Consider the following 22,795-nt stretch of genomic DNA (forward strand, 5'->3'; position numbering starts at 1 on the left):
TGACACCTGAGCACTCACAGGGGCTCCAGGAGGCACACAGTGACAGCAGTGGTGATCTGTTCCAGCATGTTCCAAAAAACCCAGTAGAACGTGTATTCTCTGCATACATTTTCTGAAAGCAAGACAAATCATCTTATATCTGGGTCTGCTTTAGCTTTTTGAAGGAATGTACTGAGTGGTTGAATGCCTTAATGGCAACTATGTGCAACCTGACAGCTGATATTTTCATGATGATACAAAGCTGTTAGACCTATTAAAAAGTCCAATAATCTAATCCCCTTAATAAGCTGTATTAAAATCATGTAAGTACATCATGCAAACATTGTAGTTGTTTTCCCTCTTTATAGCAATCTTACAGCTGTTGCTTTGCTGGGATTAATTTGTCTCTAAGGGGTTTCAACACTATCCTCCCCGGTGCATTATGAGAGCCTGTAATGTCATGTAATCGGGGCCATATTATTTTTGTCGAAATCTCTGGGAGTGATGTAAGAGGAAAAAGGAAACTAGCTAACTCCCAACAATTTGACCAAAGGTTAAATTAGTCTTGGCCTTCTCCCAGCCAGACCTGAAGCTTCTCAGTCAAACATTTGTTCTGCCCTGCTCAGAAATATGTGATGTCGTCTTGTCTTTTCTCCCTCCCATGTTTGTTTTGTTTTGCTTTGTTTTTCTTTACCGATGTCATGTTATCTTTAGTGGTATGCACTTATTTGTTGTGGAACACCTCACTGGGACAACAGATGTTACCTACTGGAAGGTCATACCTTTGGTTCATGATTCTTTTAGATGCTACGGAATGCTATGGGCATGAAGACTACATTTTAAGTGAGTCATATTACCCTGTGCAAGAAAACCTTTATTTATTGAGTGCAGTAGACGCACAATTTCAGTCCAATCCAGTCCGAATTGGGCCAAGCATGGCCCTTTGTAACACTCCAGAAGCTGTTTATCGGCTTGAAAGAAGCTAGAAAATCTTGCAGCAGCAGTGGTTGGTAGGTGGTATGAGAGTCTCCCTGCAGACTATTCCAGCCCATGCACAGTCGAGAACCTCCTGGTAGTACCGAGTAACAAGCATCTGTCATGTGTGTGTTCACATGTCCATTCCCATGTGCAATGATGGATTCTGGTTTGTTTTTTTTTTTCTTAGATGTATGTGTACACATTTAAGGCAAAAGATGATGAGTTTTTTGAGGTTCTTTAGATTGTTAGGTAAGAATATTGATTGAATTGCAAAGGGCTGATATTGAAGTGTTCTGTTCTATGTGATGGGCTAGGAATGTCTGAAAAAATGAAAAAAATATTGGTCTGGCCTTTAAGAATTCTGGTTGCTTATCACCATTCTTTGGTGTGAGAATGGGATGGGCTGCCACAAGAAGAGATTTCTAACCAGAGTCAGCTGAATCGAGACTGTCATGACAAGAAAAAATTGTCTGGTGCACTGAATTATGAAAAACACTCTGAATGGGAATGAAGCAGGGGAATGAACAGGACAGCAGGTATACTTGGGTATTAAGCCCTGAGGAGAGTTCAGAGATGTTCAACATTTTGCAAAAGTCCAAGTATTTCTTAATGCATCTGACTTTGTCTTCTTGTATATGCTTTCCTGCTCATGTCTAGTTATATATTTGAAAAACTGCCAGAAGTCCAAATGCCAGTAGGGGCCAATTCAGAGATACATATTTTGGCTGCTTAAAGCATAAAATCTTAATAAAAAATGCTATTTATATTCATCAGAATAACAATTGTAGATTTTAAGTGATCAAACAATGATGGTTGTATAAAGAAAACTGATTAATAACTAAATAATTGTTATAGTTCTAATCCCATCAATCCCTTTGTTATGCTAATTAATATATTCTAGTGTTCTCTATTTCCACAGTGCTTTAAACAGCAAATAGTATGAAGTTGAACTCTGTTTAGATTGTGTTGTTTTTCTTTTAGTTAAAACATTTTCTCAATGATAGATTTGTATGGAAATCGCCCTCAACTGTTAGAGAAACATTAAGAATATAATTGAGGCTTGTGCATTTGGAATTTATACTAGGCTTAGATGTTTCCATCTAATTTGAGCTTCCGAATAAAGTCACAAGAATTTGTTAATAGTCATGTGCCCTTTCAGGTTATTTAGGAGAATCTTTCAATCCTTGCAAGTGAAGCTGCAATTAATTAGTGTTATGTATTGCTCTTTGCGAGTTCATGTACACTGTACATGAGCAAGGATAGTTCAAAGGTTAATTTTCTTTTCCCTTAGCTCTGCTGGGTGGACTGTGGTCACCCCATGGGAAGTAAGGGTTCAAAAGTGACCTTGTAGGTTATTCTTCTTGGGAAGAAACAAGTTGAGAGTCTGGTTGGGGAATGCTCTCCACCCTTGGGAAGAACACAGCTTGCATTGCATCACTTGTTTGCACTGGCTTGAGCATATTATTGTAGTTGTGAAGGCAGCTGAATTGTCTGTAGTAGTTGGTACCTTCTAGGAGGGTATTGCACTGTAATTGCACTGTAAAAAGAAAATACCAGGAGCTTAGAGCAAGGAGCTACTGTGACTATATGCTGTTTGTTCAGTATTAGACAGCAAAAAAGAGTACCGAGACTAGTAATAATGGAGTAGAGGAAAATAACACACAGGCCTGCATAAATAACACTATGTAAATGCTTAGGTGCTTAAGGAACCAAAAAATTAAGTGGCAAGAGTTTAAGAAAAAGTGTATCAACATGAATTACCTGATCAGTTTACAAAATCATTAGCATTTAGGATGGTGATTGTCAAGAAATCAGAATGAACGTCTACTAGTTTGTGTTTTTCCTCTATATATGTTTTTATAAAATTATAGGGTTTTTTTACTTAAAAGCATACGCTTTCTTTTTCATTTTTATTTTTTACATTCTCAGGTCATTAATGTACCTGTGTTACAGTGCAGTTATTTATTGGCACCTTAGTGTTTTCAGTCCTCAGGATTTAACAACAGTTAGTAAGAGGCTCTAATCAGGGTTCCCTGAGGGTGACCCAGCTCGTTGCATACATAGTTATGTAGCTTTGCCATCAGTTATCAATAGCTGTGAGTTCAAAACATACAGCATTGAATATAATTTGAATTAATCAGGGTAAGATTAAAATAAAATTCCCAAATTAGGAACCTGGACAAGATGAATCTTACTCTAAACTGATATGTGTGTGCTGGAGGTGCTGACACCTGCTTTGTGTGTCTGATCTCCCACTGCTGTCTTAAAGGATCCAGTCAACAGAGTCACCTCAGTGTAGAGCTCTCACCTGAAAGCCACTGCCTGTGCTGGCTGGATCTCAGTTAGGAATCTCAGGTAGGAGTCCATATCTAGACTCAGCTTTTTGAAGATTTTTAGTCAGGCAGCAATTAATTAATGTTAAGCACAGCCAGCCCTACCTGATCCCCTAATTGCTTCCTTGAGTTAATGCCTCACAGATACCCAAATACCTGTATATGCTATGTTTTTATAGGTGCTGAACACAGTCAGTTCCCAGTGAACTCAGCAGGGATGAACAGTGCTTAGGTCCTCTGCAAAATCACCTTCTGTTGTGGGTAGCAACTGTAAGAATGGGGAGAGAAAGAGAAAGGGAATGCAAGGGATTGAATTGTGTGCATCTGAATAAAAAAACTTGCAGCCTGAACACGTGTGTGGAAAAATAAATAAACAAAGAAATAAATAGATCACAGGTGTATCCAAGATGGAGCTTGCCATGTGGCTATGGAGAAGCAAGAAACAACACACCAAAACTGCAGGAGACTGATACAAGTGCTGAAAAGCTCATTTGTGTATGGTCAAGCCATGGTGAAAACTGATGGTACTGTTTATTAGCTGAGAGATTCTGCACTGAGTCTAAATATGTAGAAGTGAGTGGCTGGTATGGCTATGTGTAACAAGGAAAATCAGACCCCACTACATAAAGCCTTGAAAGATCATTCGTTCCAAAGAATTTCAAGGGCTTTCCTTGGCTCAGTTTGTCAGAAATATAAATTCTACTTCTACAGATCTATAGATAAACGGAATTCCTCTGCAAGAGTCTCCTCATCTCTGTGTATGTGTTTGCATGTATTAATTTTTCCTTTGCAATAACATAAGTAATAAGCCAGTGCCAAGCAGGTCACTGTTCTCGGAGCCAGGAGATCTGTGCTTAGTCCTAGCCTTTGCAGCAGATTGTCCTCTGTAATCTTGGGACGAGTTACTCCATTTTTTTCCCAATCACCCCCTTGTCTCTAAATTAATAATAATAATAATTTTCTTCATAGATTTTCATTTTACTTTTAAAACCTTCAAGGCCTATACCAAATCTAGAATGTTTGTAGAGGACGGTGAGGCCATGGTTTTGATCAACTGCACACAAATAATCAACTTTTCCTTTTTTTGTGCCATGAAGGAGGATTGACAAAGATATTGCAAAAGAAAGCAAATATTGTTGTCCCTGCAGGCCATTGCAGCTGAAATAACTTGATTTTATTAGAACAGTTTCAAAATGGATGCTTACCTTGTAACTGGAATTCCCACAGTTCTTGTAACTTTGGTTTGTAGATCATCCAAAGCCTATTTATGCTGTAAATGTATTCCATAGGAAGTGATGATATCTACAGTCTCATGAAGAGAGGACAAGTTGCTTTCCAGGTCTGAAACTCTTGAAAACCCCTGACACAAATAAGCAGCTGAAGCAAATGCATGGGTTTGGACTTTATATGGATTCTGGAAATTCTGAATATTGTATGAGGTTTATGTAACTAGATGTCTTATATGCAGAGGAACGTTTTTATTTAAATTTCTAAAATAATACCACTTAAAGGACAGTTGTAGAGGAGGAGCTGTGCAGGAGATGTGATCAAGCGCATGACTGGGAGTGGGGCATGAGGCTGTACGAGGTGTGCTAAGGACTGTGGGGAAAAGAGGAAGTGAAAACCCATTTAAACCTCCCACTCCTCATTCCTGTCTGTAAATTTTGTTCTCGTTTATCAATTTTTCTCTCTGCTCAGCAGCATCTACAGTTGCTCAGATACTAATTTGCCTGTGGTTGCAATGGGAGATAGTTTGCAACTCAAGCTAAAGTATTCAAGCATTCAATAACAGAGGTTTAATAACATTCAAAGCAGGGAAATACTTAAAAACCTAGCAAGTTTACTTTTATTTTTAAGGTTATAAAACATGTTTGAACAATGAATTCTGAACATACAGTATGTTTGCTGCTGCTTAGTTGCCCAGTAAAAGTAGATTACAAAATTATTTGCTGTAAAGGTTGATAACTATAGCCGGGGAGAAGGTGTGTTGGGCTGGTGAGGATGGTTAAGATAGGCTCATGCAGATGTGATTGATGACTTACCAAACACTGGATGCTGTGCCTGAGTCCAGAAAACTCAGTGATGTTTGCTGCCTTGATTCTGCAGTCTGAATCACACAGGAACACAGTCTAATGAGAAACTACTGCCTGGCCTTCCCAGTGTTTAATTGCAAAGCTGGAAAATACCAGCAGAGACTATGTGCACATTCAGGGCTTTGCCTCAGCCCAAACCTTCAGAGAGGCACCATTTACTCCACAGGAAGAGGAATTAAGAAGGGAGAAAAAAGTCCAATAGGAAGAATAAGTAAGAAAAGTTGCTTGTCCTCGAACTTTGTGTGAAACTAAGACAAATTGGAAGAAGCCCATCAGTTTGATTTCCTTTCTCAGGCAGAATCTGCTGGTGGCTCAACACAATGCTCTGTGCAACATGGTTTGTGACGCTGAACACAACTTCCACAACCAGTGCATGAAATTTACCTTTGTTCTTCTGTGCTTTGTCAGCAAAACAGCTGAGAACAGTATTTCCAGTGGCATTGGTTTGGTGACTGTATTACTACCCTAAAGAGACAAATGGTAAAACTGAGGAAAGTATGGGATTTTTTCCATTCAATTTTTCAAAATTCTAAAAGCATCATGAAATCTCTTGGCCAGCGCATAATCCTAGAGCTTTTAGAAACTTTCAGCAAAATGCCTCCACCCAGACAAATTCTGCAGACTGTAGTATGAATTTTTCCTGAAAAGGAATGGGGCCCCACTCTTTTCATGTTTGAAACTGCATGCTAGAAGGTTAGCTGGTAATTAGTCTTCCCAGAGAGGACATTGTAAAAACAAATCATGGAGTCATTTGTTGCTGTTCTACCTAAGAACACAGTTACTTAAAAGAGCCTTTTTGCCAAAACCCTGAGAAAGAGCTCAGGATGCTTGATGTGATTTTACAACAGAAATCAACCAGCAACCCTGTCTTTTAGCATTGCACCAGCCCTTCTATAATACACATGCAGTTCACTACAGGGAAGAAAACAGGCTTGGTATTTTCATAGGAAAGAGCTACAAGGTGATTCTGAACACTGAGAAGGTTTCTGCAGTGATTTTTGTCATCGTAGTTTTTATGTCTCTATAGTGGAATATGAAATTAACAAAACATTTGTCTCAGAGACTTGACTATGAAATTGCTACAGATACAGGAGATATGTGCATTTTTCTGTGTTTTTTTGAAAGGCATTGGGCAGCTGAAGCTTACCATCATTTTCCCACTTGAGTGATCTGAAATACTGTCATCAGAAAGGTTCACAAAAGGGAATCGAATGGGATTTGTGGAGTGTCAGATGTTCCCTAAGGAAACTCCTGTAAGAGTCTGTTTTACCAGTGGTATTTCCTGGGCATTTTTCCCCATAAATGTATTTGTCCTTGGGAGGCAAATGCTGCAAGGGGAAGACTGCTGGAGAGGCTGGGCTGCAGCAAAGACAGAGTAGGAATTGCTCTGTGTTTTGCTGCAGTCTCAGTTACGGGAGTAGGTGGTTCTGTATATATTGGTGTGTTCAGAGACCTGGCCAATTTAGCAGTCCCCAGGAGCAGTGTAGCAATGGCTTCCTGTGGCTTAAGGTGTGCAGTGTGCACTGTGGAGAAACATGGGAGAAATTCTCAAGAAAGGGTCTTGATCCAGTTTAGTTTCATGCCAGGACAGAAGGGGCGTGGTACTCTCAGCAGCCTCCCATACACCAGGCATGGCACCCCTGTGGTAAGGCAACCCTGGGGCAATGCAGCATCGCAGTGTGGGAGCTTTTCTGGTACTGCTCAGGAGCTTCAGGCTACTCAGGAACAACAGACTGGTAGCTCTGTCAATGCCCATTTCTTTGGCAACAATATGTTTTTATCCTTGATTTCACAGGCAGATTGTATTTAAAATAGAATATATATGCACATGATGTTGGAGGGATAAGGCTGAAGAGTATTTGGTGACTTTTCTGGACTTCTTGGAATACTTGATTTGAGTAGAGTCTGGCTGCTTAGTCCCCACAGCTGTACAGCCTGGCATAGGGCATCTCACCAGGCAGCTCTGAGAGAGAGCCACAATCTTCTCTGGTGAATGAGCAAGCTGTGAGTTCTCACCTAGTGGTGTCAGATGCCACTAGGCATCCCTAGTGGGGACTGCTTTAGCCAAAATCCCTAATCTTCAACTTCTTGGTGGGAGCAAAGAGTGCCTTTCCCGTCAGCATCCTTCCCAGAAACCCGAGTGTTTGCGATGTTCAAAATTAAAAACTAAAAGGAGGCCTCTCTTGCCAGGTACTGACTGTGCTTTGAGATTAGATGTCAAGTGCCAAAGACTGTGGGAGAGGTTTTGGACCAATAGAAAACAGAAAACAGCAGAAATTTCTCAGGAGATCCTGCTCTATGTCCCATTTCTGTGGTATGGTGAGAGTACGGAGAGAGAGAGAAAAGCAGTGGATCATGAGCTGCAGCCCTTTTGCAATGGCAAACAGTAGAAACACATTTTCTTTTTGTTTGGCAGCAGGAGCGGGGTGCACACAAACTTATTGCTAATTATGCTGCTATAGGAAATAGGAACTCAGCCAGGCATACACAGAGCAGAGAAAACCCCCCAAATTAAGTGAGTTAATATGAGCACCAGCCTCACCATGAGGAACCATAAGGGAGAAGGAGAGGGGCTAAGCAAGGTCACAAAAAATGATCAAATTCTGTGAGAGTGCATATACACAAGCGTATGAAGACTTCGACAAAAGCTAGTGGTGGATTGTTGAGAGGCCAATGCAGTTAAGTTCCTGCTCTGTTACACAGATAAATTGCCAAAGGAAACATTATCCAAACAGTTCCACTTCAAAGGCAAGACGACAAGCTTTGGGGAACTTGCGGTACTTTCAATCTGGCCAATAACCAAGTGTAAAGTGTAAAATATACATGTTTAGGAAGTAGGACACATGCCGTTCAAGACAGGCCTTTCCCATGCTCTCAGACCAGTGCAGCTTCATTTGATGTGCAAATGCATGATGTGTGATCTGTCCTGGCAATGTGCTGCCTGCCAGCAGCACAAACATTTCACAAGCACCCTTTTGGGTTACTCCAGCCTGCTGTGTGCACAGCCTCCTTGGCAATCTCTGCAGCTGGAGCTTTTCTTACAGTCTATTGCTGCTGTGGTTGCACAATCCAGGTTTATGTAGTGTGTCTCATCAAGAGACTCCAGGCAGTTCAAAACACCTTGAAAGCATCCTGGAATTGCAGGATTTGATGTTAGATACTAGGATTAAATGACAATGCACGGAATGGTTACAGCAATGCACCAGGGAACATATCAGTAATGTAGACTCAGTTGATCCTTAAGTCAAATTGTCCCAGCAGATGTCCCAGCCTTCCTGGGCATTGGTGACTTCAGAGTATTAGAAAGGCAAAGGCCTTCCTTTGTATTTATAAATGTATTCCTTCCTAATGTATTTATAAATTTCACATGAAATCAGGTAAAAAATTTGCTCCCTGGAGTGCACTGCAGGCACAGCCAAGAATACATGTGCTGTGCACAGTACAAGACAGCCTCTGTTATTTGATGCAACTCATCCTATAAACCCATGAAAAGTAACAGGGCAAATGCTCACCATAAAGAAGCAGTGGATTGCAGGTGCAGTCTCTCTTCAGTACTGCCTTGAGTAGATCTAAATTTATGATATCAGAAAAAAATATTTGTGGTCTTTATGGTGCAACTGAGCTCTAGAATAGGATGAGGCTGGCTTTTAGTGAGGGTTCAGGATGTAAACTCTGCTGGCAGAACTGTTTCAGAATCAACCATTCTTAGGAACCAGGGGCATGCAGATGTGCTTTTTCTCCCTCTAAGCTAAGGGGCTTAGGTAGGGACATTGTGCAACAGCTGTGGTGACTTACCCCAGTTGTACCAAGAGGCAAGTCAGCCTTGTGCCTCTACTCACTGTCTTTGGGATGGATTCTCAGTCCTGTGTGTATGTGCAGCCTCTAGGCCTAAGGTATAGATAACCAGGCACTTGGTGCTGAGCACTACCCAGGGTAGCAGCTGTTGCTACACAGAAAACTTAACCTGCTCTGCACCACTGCAATGCCTGAACTTGTGCTGTAGCCAGCTGTAATCATCTGTTACTTGTGTTAACCTTGAATTCCAGTGTGTCAGTTCCGGTCCTCTGAGAAAAATTAGGAAAGTGCTTATTGAAACCAGCATCCCAGCACTCTACACTGTGCTGGGTGGAAGAGGAAAGTGGGACCTTAAGCCTTAGTAGTAGCATATTCTAGCCACACTTCAGTAACGTGAGATTATATCACTATTCTCACTTTAGACTAATATATCCTTATAACTGGCCCAACTTCATGCTAGAGTTCCCCACTTGCTTCAGGAGTTCCTGAGCTTTCTGGCAGAGCCACACATGGTTCCCTGATACCTGTGCACTGTCAGTGGACACAGAAGATACAGTGAAGATACAGAAAGAATTATAGACTGTGTGTTTAACAAGGACGAGGGAGAAAGATGGGTTTTATGCAGCTGTAGTCTAATGTGCTGAGAGAAATCTGTTTGAATGGGTTGGGAATGCTGATGGCATCTAATAGCCACAGAGGCTTTTCCTGCTTCCTGATAGATATAGCACTGTGAATATCAGTCATTGTGGTATGAAGTTGTTATGAGAAAAATAACTTCCTGTGTTGATGGACTTAGCATGCAGTAAATGGAGACGTATGGATGCAAATGTAAGGTGGTAAATGTAGCTCTCCAGAGCTCTAGGTGTAACCATGCAGAGTCATAATTGTGTATTGCTTGCCCCTCTAGCTCAACTGGTGCCCTGATTTCAGTGTTATTATGGCTCTCTTTTTCCAGGACAGAACTGAGAAATAAGAGGGTACTGTGACACACAATGCCACTGCATATGCAAGGCAAGATTTTTCATCATGGCCTCTGTGGGGAGAAAAAGCATTCTCTGTAACAGGGCACCAGTAAACTTGTGAATGCTATGCAAGTAGTATCAACATCCACTGCTTTGTCTAAAGGCCACAAAATTGAAACTTTTTTGCCTTTCTTCACATCCTTTTGTAGAAGAAATGCACAATTAGTTCCAAACTCTCCCCTTACTACACTTTTTTATTGATACAGTCACTTTCCCTGGCTGGAGCTCCACAGAGCATTTATTTACTATGGACTAAACTTTGATCATTTCACTAGAAGACAACACTCCTTGTTTTCAGTGTGTTTCAGAACAACCTCCTTTCCTTTGTTTTGATTTCAGGAAAGGTGCTTGTGCCTGTGTGACTGCTTGGAGTGGTGAGACAGGTTTCAAGTGGGTCAGAGAGATGGGGAATATGGAAAGTGCTAAGTCCCACGACAGAGCTGTCCATGCCACTGGTTAAACAGAAATGATACTCTGCTTAATATATACCTGATATTCCAGACTTTCAGGAACAGTACTCCTTCCTATGAATGCAAATTTCCTTCCTGTTACTGAGTTTTAGTCTCTTTTATCCCATCTATTCTAGTCAAGTTACTTTATTGTGATTGCCCATCCAGTGTTGATTAAACCAACAGTATTATTCTGTGACGCTGAGGCATGACCACTGCTTGCCATACAATGAAGGAGCTTGGCTGTATTAACTGAGGAGTTACTTTACCTAAATAGGCACCATTTCAAAAAGGAATGCAGTTCCTGGCAATGAAAGTAACCTGGAATAAAGGCATTGCTTGAGGAACAGTTGTATAGTACCTGGCCATATGAATTCAGTCTGTCCTTGTCCCATTTCAGCATTTTGAAACCAAAGATAAGTATACTATCACTCCATAAAACATCTAAGTGTTAATTTAATAATCTCTGTGAAACATCTACTGGAGAAAGAAAAGGCATCATGATTTTTTAAAACATTATCCAAAAATCAAGCTGTGATGCAGCAGTTTGCAGGGGTGCCCCACTGATTTTGATGACTTCAGACCTGCCCCAATAGCTAAACTTTATGACTAGAAGGGTGAGGATGAACTTTGACTATGACCTAGATCTGCAATTCACAAGTGTTTTCATACAGCTGCAATAATATTCCAGAAAATGTAATTGGCCTTTTACTTCGTTCACTTTTGCAAATGAAAATAAAGCTACTGTGAGAACAGATCTTTTGCTAAGAAAATATTTTTTTTAATATTTTTATAGCTCTGTCAACAATAAAGGAGTCTCACAGTCTAAAGTCTTTCTCTAAACCTTTTTAATGGAAAAAACTTCATAGAAAATATCCTTTTACTTTTTTAATAACATATAACTATATACATGATTAAAAACTGTAACAAAAAGCTGCAGGGACTGGAAAAATGTTTTGTTGGATCCATGCAGATGGTACATCTAAAAAAGGATTTCACAAATCCATGTACATCAAATGGAGCTGCAGTGACAGGGTTGGAAAAAATGGCCACTCTATATTATTTACCTGAATGTATTGGGAAAAAAGCACAGACATACAAAATACACGAAAAGAATACAAAAGAGTACATGGTGTAAATGCTGTAAGCACAGGAAGTTTCTTTTTTAAGTAAATAGGAGAAAAGAAGGAAAATCTCCTTTTTCACATTTTATATTGCAGTTTAAAAGAGAACTAATCTCTTACTTGCTGTATTTTGTTTTTCTTCACTCTGACACACACTACAGTGGAAGTATATGGGATTTGAATTTAACAACTCAGGAATACTTTGATTTATCTCCATGTCTGTGAATGTACTATCAGATCTGAATAACGACATGTATACGTATTGCTTTAAAAACACATACACAATTTGACATGAGTTACAAAATATTGAGGGCCACCACACTACAGAGTGCTGGAGACTCTTGTCCTGATCCAGCAGTGTGGTGAAGGACACATACAACTTCAGATCTGAGAGGAGTTCCTCAGAGAGTAAAGGAAAGTAAGAACATGCAGAAGTTAGTTGCTGATCAGGTCTGGAGTTTTCAACAGTTCATAGCACAGACTCTGCTGCTAGGAAAACTTACACCGGAGGCTGTAATTCTGTCACCCCAGATCATGTAGCTACACTGTGTGGATGATTTACCGTACTTCTAAAATAGATTTTCTTAATTCTAAGTTAAGCATAAAATGAAACCTCTTTTTAAAAAACTGTGGAAAATGATGAGCTCTACAGCTGGAAAGAAGAAAAAGATAGTGTTTAGTTTGTCAGTGATAGATTGGAAGAGATTCTGTAGGCAGCAGGTAATAATGTGTCAGGCTTTAAACACCTCACTTCTGAAAGAACTTGCTCATATTTTTGTCCTGGGCCAAAAAAACCCAAATATAACTGAAAACTCAGTACCAGCCAGTAACATCACCTGAGGTGCACAAGCATGGTGAGGATGGCAAGACATTATTTAGTAAAAGCTGTAACAAGTACTGTATGGTTACCAGTGTAATCACAGGCAGTTTAATAACAGACAAATAAATGGAGCCTGTGCGTGCCTATATTCATTTTAAAAAAGAAAAAAGGTGAAAGCAACAACAGTAACAACAACAACAACAAAACTAGACAAGCAGTGAAAGCTGAAGTATTCTGTGAAGCCTTGGAATCTGTTCCTGTTCTTGTTAACACCCACCCACCCTGTCTGGCCTTGCTCTTTTGGCAGGCAGGTAAATCCGTTCAAGTTCCTGTAAGTGAAGGAGGACTTTTCGCTTATAGCAAGATATCAAGTAATTATGAAAATGAGCTTTGAAATCCAAATTGCTGTGGGCCATGAAAGCCAAATCTCACTGATAAGTATTTGGCTTTCATTGTCTGTGAAGCAGATTGATTCCCTCCCCGGTCTGACCTCTTTATGTGGGCATGCTAATTGGAAAGTTGCCACTAAACCAGGTTTGGGGCCATTACTGTTCAGAGTCTTTTATTTTTTAAGAACATCAATGCTACTTGTTTGTGTTGTTCATTACTAGTGTTTTGGGTAAAATCCGGCTTGTAGAGCCCTGATTGAAATGACAATGTCAGTACAATGCAGGTCTGTTTGAGAAGGCAACCTGAAAGCAGTAAGACTTATTTTGTTTATTTAAAGAAGAGATAAATGTGTATGTGCATGCACTTGCATTTAACAGTTTTATAGCTGGAACCGTTATTAAATGATGCCCAGTAGCAATTTTATCTCGTTATGATTTGTTTTATAAAGATGTAATGATTCTCAGGAGAGTTTTATGAAAACATGCAGAGTTGGTTTGCATTACGTACGCAGTTATGTGCCCAGTATATTTGTTGCAACTTAATTTCTTAAATATATATTGCGTAACACTTTTTATTCCTGAGTGCTGGTCTCCATAAGGAATAGAGAAAGTGGCATCATGTGCTCTTCTGCACAACACGGTCCTTTGTCATTTTAGGAGTTCTTCTGAGGGATCTTTATTGTCACAGTTTTAACTTCAGAATATTCTCTCAATCCACATTCACCCCTAAAAAACAAATTGCAGCATCAGCTTATACCAGGTATTGTTTATCAAGCAAAAATCTGCTAAGTGATTTCTTGATAAAGTTAAGATATAACCCTAAATTGCAGTTCAGTTTAGTCAAAAGAACAATGGATGGCTCCAGAATTTGATAAGGAGATACAGAACATTAAACCCAGAAATACTCACTATGTGCTGATGGAGCTTTTGGGAGTGAATTGATGTCCTCTGTCCTTTCTAGACCTTGAAAATGTCCAAACACCAAGACCTACCCCACTTACCCCAGTGAAATTACTGCTTATATTTGCAATGGAGAAAGAGAAGGTCCACACTGAGTACAATGAGAAATGAACTACTCACAACTGTGGGTAAAGATCAAATTGACTCCTAACCTGCTGATCTTTTCTCCCTAACAAAATATCCAGCAGTAGAAATCACCATTTGCAAATAATGTGGAAGAGGGTTCAGCTTGCTCAGATTCCCTTCAACGACTCCCTGTAGAATTCCTAATTTTGTCCTGGCACAGGACCTTATATAAGATCCTCCATACTGCTAGAAACCAGGCACTTACTAGGTCCCAGTCATCTGACACATGGCTCTGAGGGGTATATGTTCTGCTTTGGATAGATTATGCTTAAGAAGTGGGTGGTTTTGAATGCTGTTAACACTTTGTTTTAGTCATCTGTAGCCTGGCTCATCTCTTTGGCCACTCTGCTGAGGTTTAGAGTGGATGTTGCATGGCTTCTTGGGACTTAATGCTTGTCTTCTCTGAAGTACACATATTTCCATCTTCCCGTGCCTATTTTGAGTAATGAAGTCTCTTTATGTCATTAGCTAAATTATAATATGTCTTCTAGATGCTGTGTATGTAAAGCAAACACTGTCCCCACCTCAGAACAGGTGCAGTCCAAGTCTGGAAGTAGAGTATCTTTTCCATATTAACTTAATGAGGATTTTTTTGCAGAAATTCTTCCAGATATTTGTTTCTTGGTTGAATTTTTATCCCCACCTCTAAAACACACACAGTATTGCTTTATTACTTATATTAAAATTTAGAACATGCTGGCATGGATAAGATGTTAACATGTTTACTATTTGATACTGCCTCCCCTCTGGATTCTCCTGTGCAGGACTTAATGCCAAGTGAACCATAAAGAGTATTTCAGAGGAATTCCTCAGAGCCTCCTTCTAATACGTGTTTCACAATGGAGTGAGAGGCCACTGTTCAAGGCAATTAAACCCCTCTGGAGGCCTCCGGTGTTGCATAACTGATTTTGTATTTACTGCTACACTTCGAATTTTACACAAAATGTAACATTGGGGTGAAACTGCTGTAACCTTCCTTGGAAAGTTAATTCATTTGAGCAGAAGTACGAGCCCATGTTACTTCATCTGCAGTTTTGAAAGCTGATGTGCCTGTTGGCTTGGTAAGCCTTGTATGTGATATACTGGTTAGTATTTAAGGGATACATCAGACTGGTGATTCAGTAGGCATTTTTAAGATTTACTAGAGTCTAAGTACCTGCAAGCAAATATTAGTGAAGACTTTTTTACATGTGAAAGATTCCTGTTGATCTGTACCACGCCACCCCCAGCTTTCAGTAGAAAGTGGTGGATTTGTCTCCAAAGAATGACCAAAAACTTCAGCTATTTATCAGAAGCATTTCCTTAGGGCTCAGTGGAAGCTGTCACCAGGAGCTGCCTGGAGCCCAGAAACTAATGCTAATAAGCGTCTGTGTGGAAGTTTCTGGATTCAGCAGGGCTGCTGTGTAGCTCCAGACACCCATTGGACACATTTTTGCAAGTCAAATGCAAAATGGCCACATGTGGCTATCTGGGGTGAATCACGCAATTTTTAGTTACAGGAGTTAAATTTTACATCTCCCAGGTAGTGATAAGAAGCTTTGAAGAAACATGAATGAAAGAAATCCAAACCCATGTCTTTTAGACCCCTTCAAGAATACAAGAATATTTTAAGTAGCTTAATGCAAACATAAAACACCTGTATTGTGTACATGAGTTTTGGTTCTCTACCAGGATGCACATACTCTGCTACATTTTGTGGGAGTGTAAAATAACAGATCTCAACTTCGTGTTGATTTTCTGCCCATGTGTGATGAAAGCCTGTGAATTTAAATGCAGGACCAAAACAAGTCCCAGATAATGCAGTGCTGGCACAGGCAGCACAGTGGCCCAGTTATGATCTGGCTGCAACACAGTGTCACCTTAGCAATGACACACTTTTGTATAGACACTTTTTTTTCTTTAACTGCCCAACTCAACATTATTTATGCTGTAAAATGTATCCCTTAAAAACAAGAATCTAGGAAACTGGCATTTTAATAAAAAGTATGGTGGTACTAATGCAAGGTGGAGGAGGTAAATTAGAAGGTGATATCTGATCAAAGAGGTTCTGAAAAGAGTAGAATAATTACTCATAGGTAGATTTTCAGGCATCTTTGTGAGATGGAGATTATTGCCATTCCAGACTTTTATTGTTTATGATGAATACTTTCAAAGCTGTAGTGGGAATCAAGTGTGCAATTACCACAGAGTTTTCCACGAGAGCTGGGGTGCTGCCTGGGTTTCCCCCCACTTTCAAGAACTCTACAACACCGATATGTGAATATTTTGCTTGCACAGTTTAACCTCTCTGGAGTCAGTGGGGTCACCCCTGGGTGTCAAGTTACTCATGTGCTCTATGAGCTTAGTAGTTTCAGAATATTTTCACAATGATAAGAGTTAGATGACCTGACACATTTATGCCAGTGTGAGATCACCTCATAACTCATGAATGTGAATAGTATGAATGTGTTATTCAAAGCACTCCTTAACGAGGGAAAATACTTCAGACTACATAGAGCTTATTTTATAGATCAAGTTGTATACTTCAACATATTTAAAGTTTTAAAGAGTTTGACCTTACTTTAGTTTTACTGCTGAGTTTGCCATTAGCCATAAGCTATTTTGAAAGCTTAGGTGAGACATATCTGGTACACATGCCTCCTGCACAGAAATTAATTGAATCCTTGGTATGTAACCAATCTGGGGCTGATGCAATTGCTAAGCGTCTTTGTGATTGTAATGAGAATGAGAAACTGGTCAGACTTTAAATTAGGTACATGGGACAGTATTTGAGCGTGGAGCTCCATTTCAAAATATTTGGCACTTAGTGCTAAATGGAATAAGAAAGACAGAAAGCTTTATAGTGGCAAGTGATTTGTTTTCAAAGGGACGTAAACACATTTGTTTCCTTCTCTAGGCCTGATTGCATGTAATATTATTTAAAAATCTGCAAGCTGGTAATTTTTTTATAAAATTCAAATGCACCTATATTTATAAATATAGTGAAAACTGAAGAAAGGAAAGGAAAAACTAGCAAGAGAGTTTTGGCAAAACAACTCTAAAACAATTACACCAAACCAGTCAGCAAGCACTCAGCAGCACCAAAGAGAGAGTCTTTCTGAAAAGTGATGGTTAATATGGCTAAAAAAACCTGCCAGAAAACACAGGTTACAAGTTCAGAAAAATAGTCAGAAATTTTCAGTTCCTTTCAGGATAAGAAGAGAATTCCAGTACGTTAATTTGCAATGTTAAAAAAAAAAAAAAAGAAGAAGAAGAAATAAAGAAAAAGAAAAAAAAGTGGTCTTACCATGCAAATCAATTGCATTTAGAACTGACAGTGATTAAAGGTCACCTTATATTATGCCCTGAGTCTCAGGCTGGAATATTTCTGGATCTTAATTTGCATGGAAGGATTCACTATTGTTTATTAAGTTGTAGAGCTGAAAACCATTTAGAAAACAGCAGTGTAATACTTACATCTCTCTCCCATTGCCAGACATTTTGAATCCTCCAAAAGGACTTTGGGCATTTAAGGCATTGTAGCAATTTATCCTGTAACAGGAAGAGGCATTAAGTCCAGCTGCACTGCCAGAGAGACCTTTGGATAACTCAGAGAGAGGCTGAAACTTGTGGAGCTACAGACACTCTATACCTCTTAGTAATAACACACTTGTTTCACGTTGAAAAGAAATGAAGGATTTATGCTACAAAAACAACATTCTGCTTCTTACTCCTAAGGAGAATTGGATTTGACCTGTGAGGGCCAAAGGCGAGCACCATACCCTTGGACACAGCTTCAGTAATGAACTCTTAATCTGCTGCCAAACCTCAGTGCCAGTTTTTAACAAAGAGCTGTTAGATTTGAATTTTCCCTTTTTCTCCCTAATGTCTTTGCAGATCCTTAGTTTACCTAGGTTTAACATACTAAATTGCAAGCTACTAAACTCTAGAGTTGGCATTATCTATTCCTAAAGACTGGAGAGGAGGTGTCCCCTCAGTTCCTTAATGCTGTAGAAAGTACACAATTCTTTGTGCCTTTAGCAGACTCCTCCCAGGATTCCTGTGCTCACCAGAAAGGATCGTTTATCCTGTTTGTTTTCAGCAAAGCCACTCAGCAGTGGCTGCCGTGCTCCTGGGAAGCAAGGTGCTTTCCAGCTCCACCAGCATTCCCCAGCAGCGAGCAGCCACAGCACCTCCCCACTGCTGTTCCGTGGCTTGGCTAGTGATCCACCATGAGGATGGGCTGCATAAATAGTCTTAACAAAGGGTGCAAAACTGAAGTGAAATGACGATAGCGAGTCAAACTCTTTTTATCTTCAAGAGTGGGAGTGGGATAACTTCTGCTTACCACACTGTCCCAGCCTGCATTGCTGAAGAGACTGTCAGGGCCTTGTTTATGTCGTTTGTAAATACAGCAGCTACCAGGCCAAAATCAGAATTGTTGGCTCTCTCTATAACTTCATCCATGGTTTTAAATCTCAGTATTTCTTGAACAGGCCCAAAAATCTGCAACAAAGATTAATAATTAATAAACCAGCCCCCTCAGAGGCATGTTATTAATGTTTTATTCTGCTTTTTAAATTATCTTCTCTCTCCTAATTATACTCTTTAAAATTTTCCCCAGCAAAATTTAGTGATAAATAGTGATAATATCTGTCTGTAAAAGTGCATGATTCCCAAAGCAGTTCTCAGTGGAACCTCGTCCATTCTATCTCTATCTCCTCTTTGATGTCTGAGACCTTACAGTCAATGAGCTTCATTACCCAACTGATGTTACTTGCTGTGTGCATAAGGAGTTCTGAAAAGGTTTAGTTTTTTTAATATAGTGGTAATTTTCACTCTGAAACTTTTGTCTTAGGAATTAAACGAAAGAAAAAAGTAAAATTTAGGACATTCTAAAAGGATCTTGCCCACATGTGTGAATACCTCTTCCTTGGCAATCCGCATGTCATCTGTTACGTTGGAAAACACTGTAGGTTCAATGAAGAATCCCTTTCTTCCCAGCCCTTTTCCCCCACATTCAAGTTTTGCTCCTTCAGTAATGCCACTTTGAATCAGTTCCAAGATCTTGTTGTATTGTTTTTTATCAATCTGAAAGAGAGAAGAAGCTGTTTGATGTGCAGACCATGTACTTGACCATATAGTCCAAATGGGTGTTTTTAGGCAAGTCATGTTCCAGTGAGTTGGTTCCTGCTTCCATTCACTGCTCTTTGAGCTGCAGATGCCAAAGATCTACAAGCAGGTGCTGGTTGTAACCTTAGGCTCAGACTTCTTAAGGATGTGTCACCTTATGTTTGTGGCTTAACACACTTGCTGAACAATCTAGTTTATAAGCACAAAAAAAGGAGATCATTAATTTTTGTCCCTGGTTAACTTCCTGAAAATGTTATAAGCCCAGCTGGTTATTAGTGGCAGGAACATTTTCTAAAGGCTTATTTCTGATTATGCCCATCTTTTGCCTAGAATTCCTGGATCTCCAAGCATAGTCATGGTTGTAGACAGTTCTTGAAAGTAAGTGCTCACAGAGACTTTTGAGAGCTTCTCGCAGCTTACAGCTGTATTTTGGGGGCTGAAGGTCCAAGTCTTGCTCTTAAAACTGGGAGGCAAACATTGAGATTTTTTTATTTAACAAGAAACATGTCACAGCTGCACAGATTATTTACTCCTTTAGAATTTTAATCTTGAAAACATGTATTGTGTCATCTACCCTGGACCCTGAGCAAGTGTGCACTGACTGACCTCTGCCTTAGTGGAGTTCAAATGACTCCAGGCACCTCCTGGGCTGTAGAGCCGAAGTCCTACTCCTTTACCTGTGGACCTTGTTCTGTAGTTGGGTCAAAAGGACTTCCCACAACTCTCCTTTTTGCACGTTCTACACTTCTTCTAACAAACTCTTCATAGATTGATTCTTCCACATAAATCCGTGAGCCTGCAGTACAGCATTGACCTTGATTGAAGAAGACCCCTTGGTGAGCTTGTTCCACAGCATAGTCCACTGAAAAACCAAGACAGCGCCTGTTGCACTGGAACACCGTAGGCAAATCTGCCTTTGCACCAGTGTTGTGTGTATTACACATTCACAAATCTTCAGAAGCAGGATTTGGTTAAATAAAACTAAATCAAAACATCCTATAGTTGTGTCAGGTCATAAATGAGGATGATTTCCCTTAAGACAGTGCTTTAGCAGTCAATAGGTGTAGGGTATGCAAGAACAACTTCACCAGTGTCTTATATCCAGCAACATGTCATTCACCAAGTAAAACTCTTAAGGGAAGCAGGATGTGCCCCACATAAAGACATCTGACTGGATCTTTATAGGAGGGGAAAATTTGTCTGTGATCCCAAGTTGGCACTGGGTTTAATACTTCATGTGTGAGAATTGCAGCAAACCAAATACTTGGGAGAATTTTACTTTGATAGTGGCAAGACCTGTCCTTCCCCAAAAGCCAGATTCTTTTCCTGCAACATGGAAGCTTCCTGTTGGTCCATGCAGATGACTGGGTAAGGCTTTAAAATTATAGGTCTGTTATAGACCTATATTATAAACCCTTGATTTCTACTCTAACTTCCTTGGAGGTACAACTAACACATTCTGTCCAAGCAGGAGAGAGGATCCAGTAATATTTAGACATTCAAGGCCACATTCTTACATTGGGTGTAATAACTGACTAGACAAGAATAATGAATTAATCCCTAAACAGTGATGCCCTGCAGCACTGTAATACCTCTGTTACCAGCTGTAGCACTTTGGAACATTGCTTAAAGTATAATCTTTTATGGACTAAACAAAGCAACAGTGCTTTACTTTCAGCACATTCTAGACAACTGTGTCTAAAAGAAATGTCCTTTTCTGCCCTCAGTGTGGTATTTAGAAAAATTATATGGGGTGTTCCCTGGACCACATTCAAATTTTCCCTGGCAGCTCCATGGAGATTGAAAGCACTAGTGGATAGCTGTGATTAACTAATGTTTCTTCCTCTATTGTTAAGCGTTTTTCACCATGAGAGGCTCTAACCATTCTTCTCTGGTTTTTTGGTGCACTAAACCTTCAACAGCTTTATCATGCTTTCTGCTAACTTTTGGCACACAGTGTTCCTCAAGCAGAACAAACAGCTCCTTTGGAATGGTGAGCCAATTGCTGTTTTTAAATAATCAGAGCTTTGAAGTCTTAATCTTAGGCCAAGTGCTGGAGGTTGTAATTGTGGGAAGACCAGAGAGCAGTTGTCCTTCCCCCGTGGAAGGTCATAATACAGACCTGCCCCTGGCACGTGTCACTCTGCTAGAAATGTTTAGGTGATCAAGTCTGAGTTAGTAGGTGAGGGACATTTGAGGTGTGGTGATATCTAGTGGGAGGTGGAGATGAGTAACTGAGGTAGAAGACTGTAATATCTGTGTCTGGCTCCAGCTGACAAGAGCTTTTTTAGCTTACCAGGATGACTGTGACTGAAATTTCAATCCTCGGCTTGGTAAAGCATTTCTACATAGAAAAGCTGCTGGAAGTTGTCAAGCTTTCCCTAGTTTTTCAGATATTGATAAGTTTTGAAAATGGATACAAGATTGTAACCATCTCTTGTAATTCATGCTATTCAAAACCATTCTATTCACTTCCCCTTTTTAAATTAAGAAGACCAAATCCTTATGTGTCTATTTATTGGGGTTGCAAAGTTCTCAGAAAAGGCATTGAGTACAATGTGCCTGCATACAGCCTGAAACAAGAGCTCAGAGCAAGGTGTGAACCATCTCATTTATCTTAACGGGGTGTTAACTTCAAAACCTCCTGCTGACAATTTAGATATCAACATTTTAACTGTTTCATTGCTGATCATTTAAGCAGAAACTTCCAGTTTGTGTTTATATCCTATCCTAAACAGCTGTCCTGTACCTTCTCAGGTGCCAAAAATCTCAGCTGCACAACATCATACATCTGCCAAAATTTTCAACTCCCTGCTAACAGTGGCAGTGAGCATATTTCAATACACAATTCTTCAGTTGTGAAAATTTAAAAAATTGAATAATCTCCCTTTATAGCTATTTAACAAAGGAATTCTGCACTGATTAGATTAGCAAGTCAAGTGTACATAAAAGCCCTCCCTTTTTATAATTGCTGTGAAACAAAAAAATCACAGAATTTCCAGATTTAAAGCACTAAATCACCTTGCTGCAGAGCATAGGATGGCAAATGTGTGTGGGACTATGACTGTGAAAAACGCCATGTCTGTATGCTTGGTTATAACCTTTTTTCTGCTTCCTTGTTGACTATGAATCTGTGGGTTCAAACGTTGTATTTTTATAAAAGATATCACACCTTAGGTTGCTTCTGTAAGATTGAAAAGTGCCATTAGATACAGCTGTATTGCTTCACTTCACTTTGTATGAAAGATAAAATTAGTTAAAAAAAAAAAAAAGGAAAAAGACATCATGCAAACATGTTTTTAAGAAAAATATGGAAGTGCTGACTTACAATCAGCATCTGCGAAAATAATGTTTGGGCTTTTCCCACCCAGCTCCAGTGTGACTCTCTTCAAATTACTCCTTCCAGCTGCTTCTTGGATCAGCTTCCCAACCTGAAAGGAAATGGAGACATTTTACAGGGAATGTAGTCATACAGTTCATTTTAACAGCCAGCGTTGGCTATCAGTAGAGCAGAGCTTTAAATAATCCAGCAGGTTCTTCGTTCCAAACATATTCTCATCAGTAGTGGACAGCTTTCCATTTTTTTTCCCCTAGAAATTGAGAGGGGATAAGGCA

The 22,795-nt window shown here is 39.8% G+C and overlaps 1 protein-coding gene and 1 long non-coding RNA gene across 4 annotated transcripts in view; one reads left to right on the forward strand and one right to left on the reverse strand.

Moving 5' to 3' along the window:
- The window catches only part of LOC120410541, a 130,112-nt gene that overhangs the window by 66,883 nt on the left and 40,434 nt on the right, over positions 1 to 22,795 (forward strand). The window lies entirely within an intron of this gene.
- ALDH1A2 (aldehyde dehydrogenase 1 family member A2) overlaps positions 11,481 to 22,795 on the reverse strand; it is a 75,618-nt gene continuing 64,303 nt past the window's right edge. For all 3 annotated transcript variants that reach the window (XM_019280774.2, XM_019280772.2, XM_010390838.3), the window contains 6 exons: positions 22,509 to 22,611; positions 19,858 to 20,042; positions 18,974 to 19,138; positions 18,396 to 18,553; positions 17,525 to 17,599; positions 11,481 to 13,708 (listed from right to left, as the gene is read on the reverse strand). In XM_019280774.2, coding sequence (XP_019136319.1) covers positions 13,636 to 13,708; positions 17,525 to 17,599; positions 18,396 to 18,553; positions 18,974 to 19,138; positions 19,858 to 20,042; positions 22,509 to 22,611 — 759 coding nt within the window. In that variant the 3' untranslated portion in view covers positions 11,481 to 13,635. The remainder of the gene's footprint in view (positions 13,709 to 17,524; positions 17,600 to 18,395; positions 18,554 to 18,973; positions 19,139 to 19,857; positions 20,043 to 22,508; positions 22,612 to 22,795) is intronic.

This window comes from Corvus cornix, chromosome 10 (genome assembly GCF_000738735.6).
Source record: "Corvus cornix cornix isolate S_Up_H32 chromosome 10, ASM73873v5, whole genome shotgun sequence".
Taxonomy (NCBI): domain Eukaryota; kingdom Metazoa; phylum Chordata; class Aves; order Passeriformes; family Corvidae; genus Corvus; species Corvus cornix.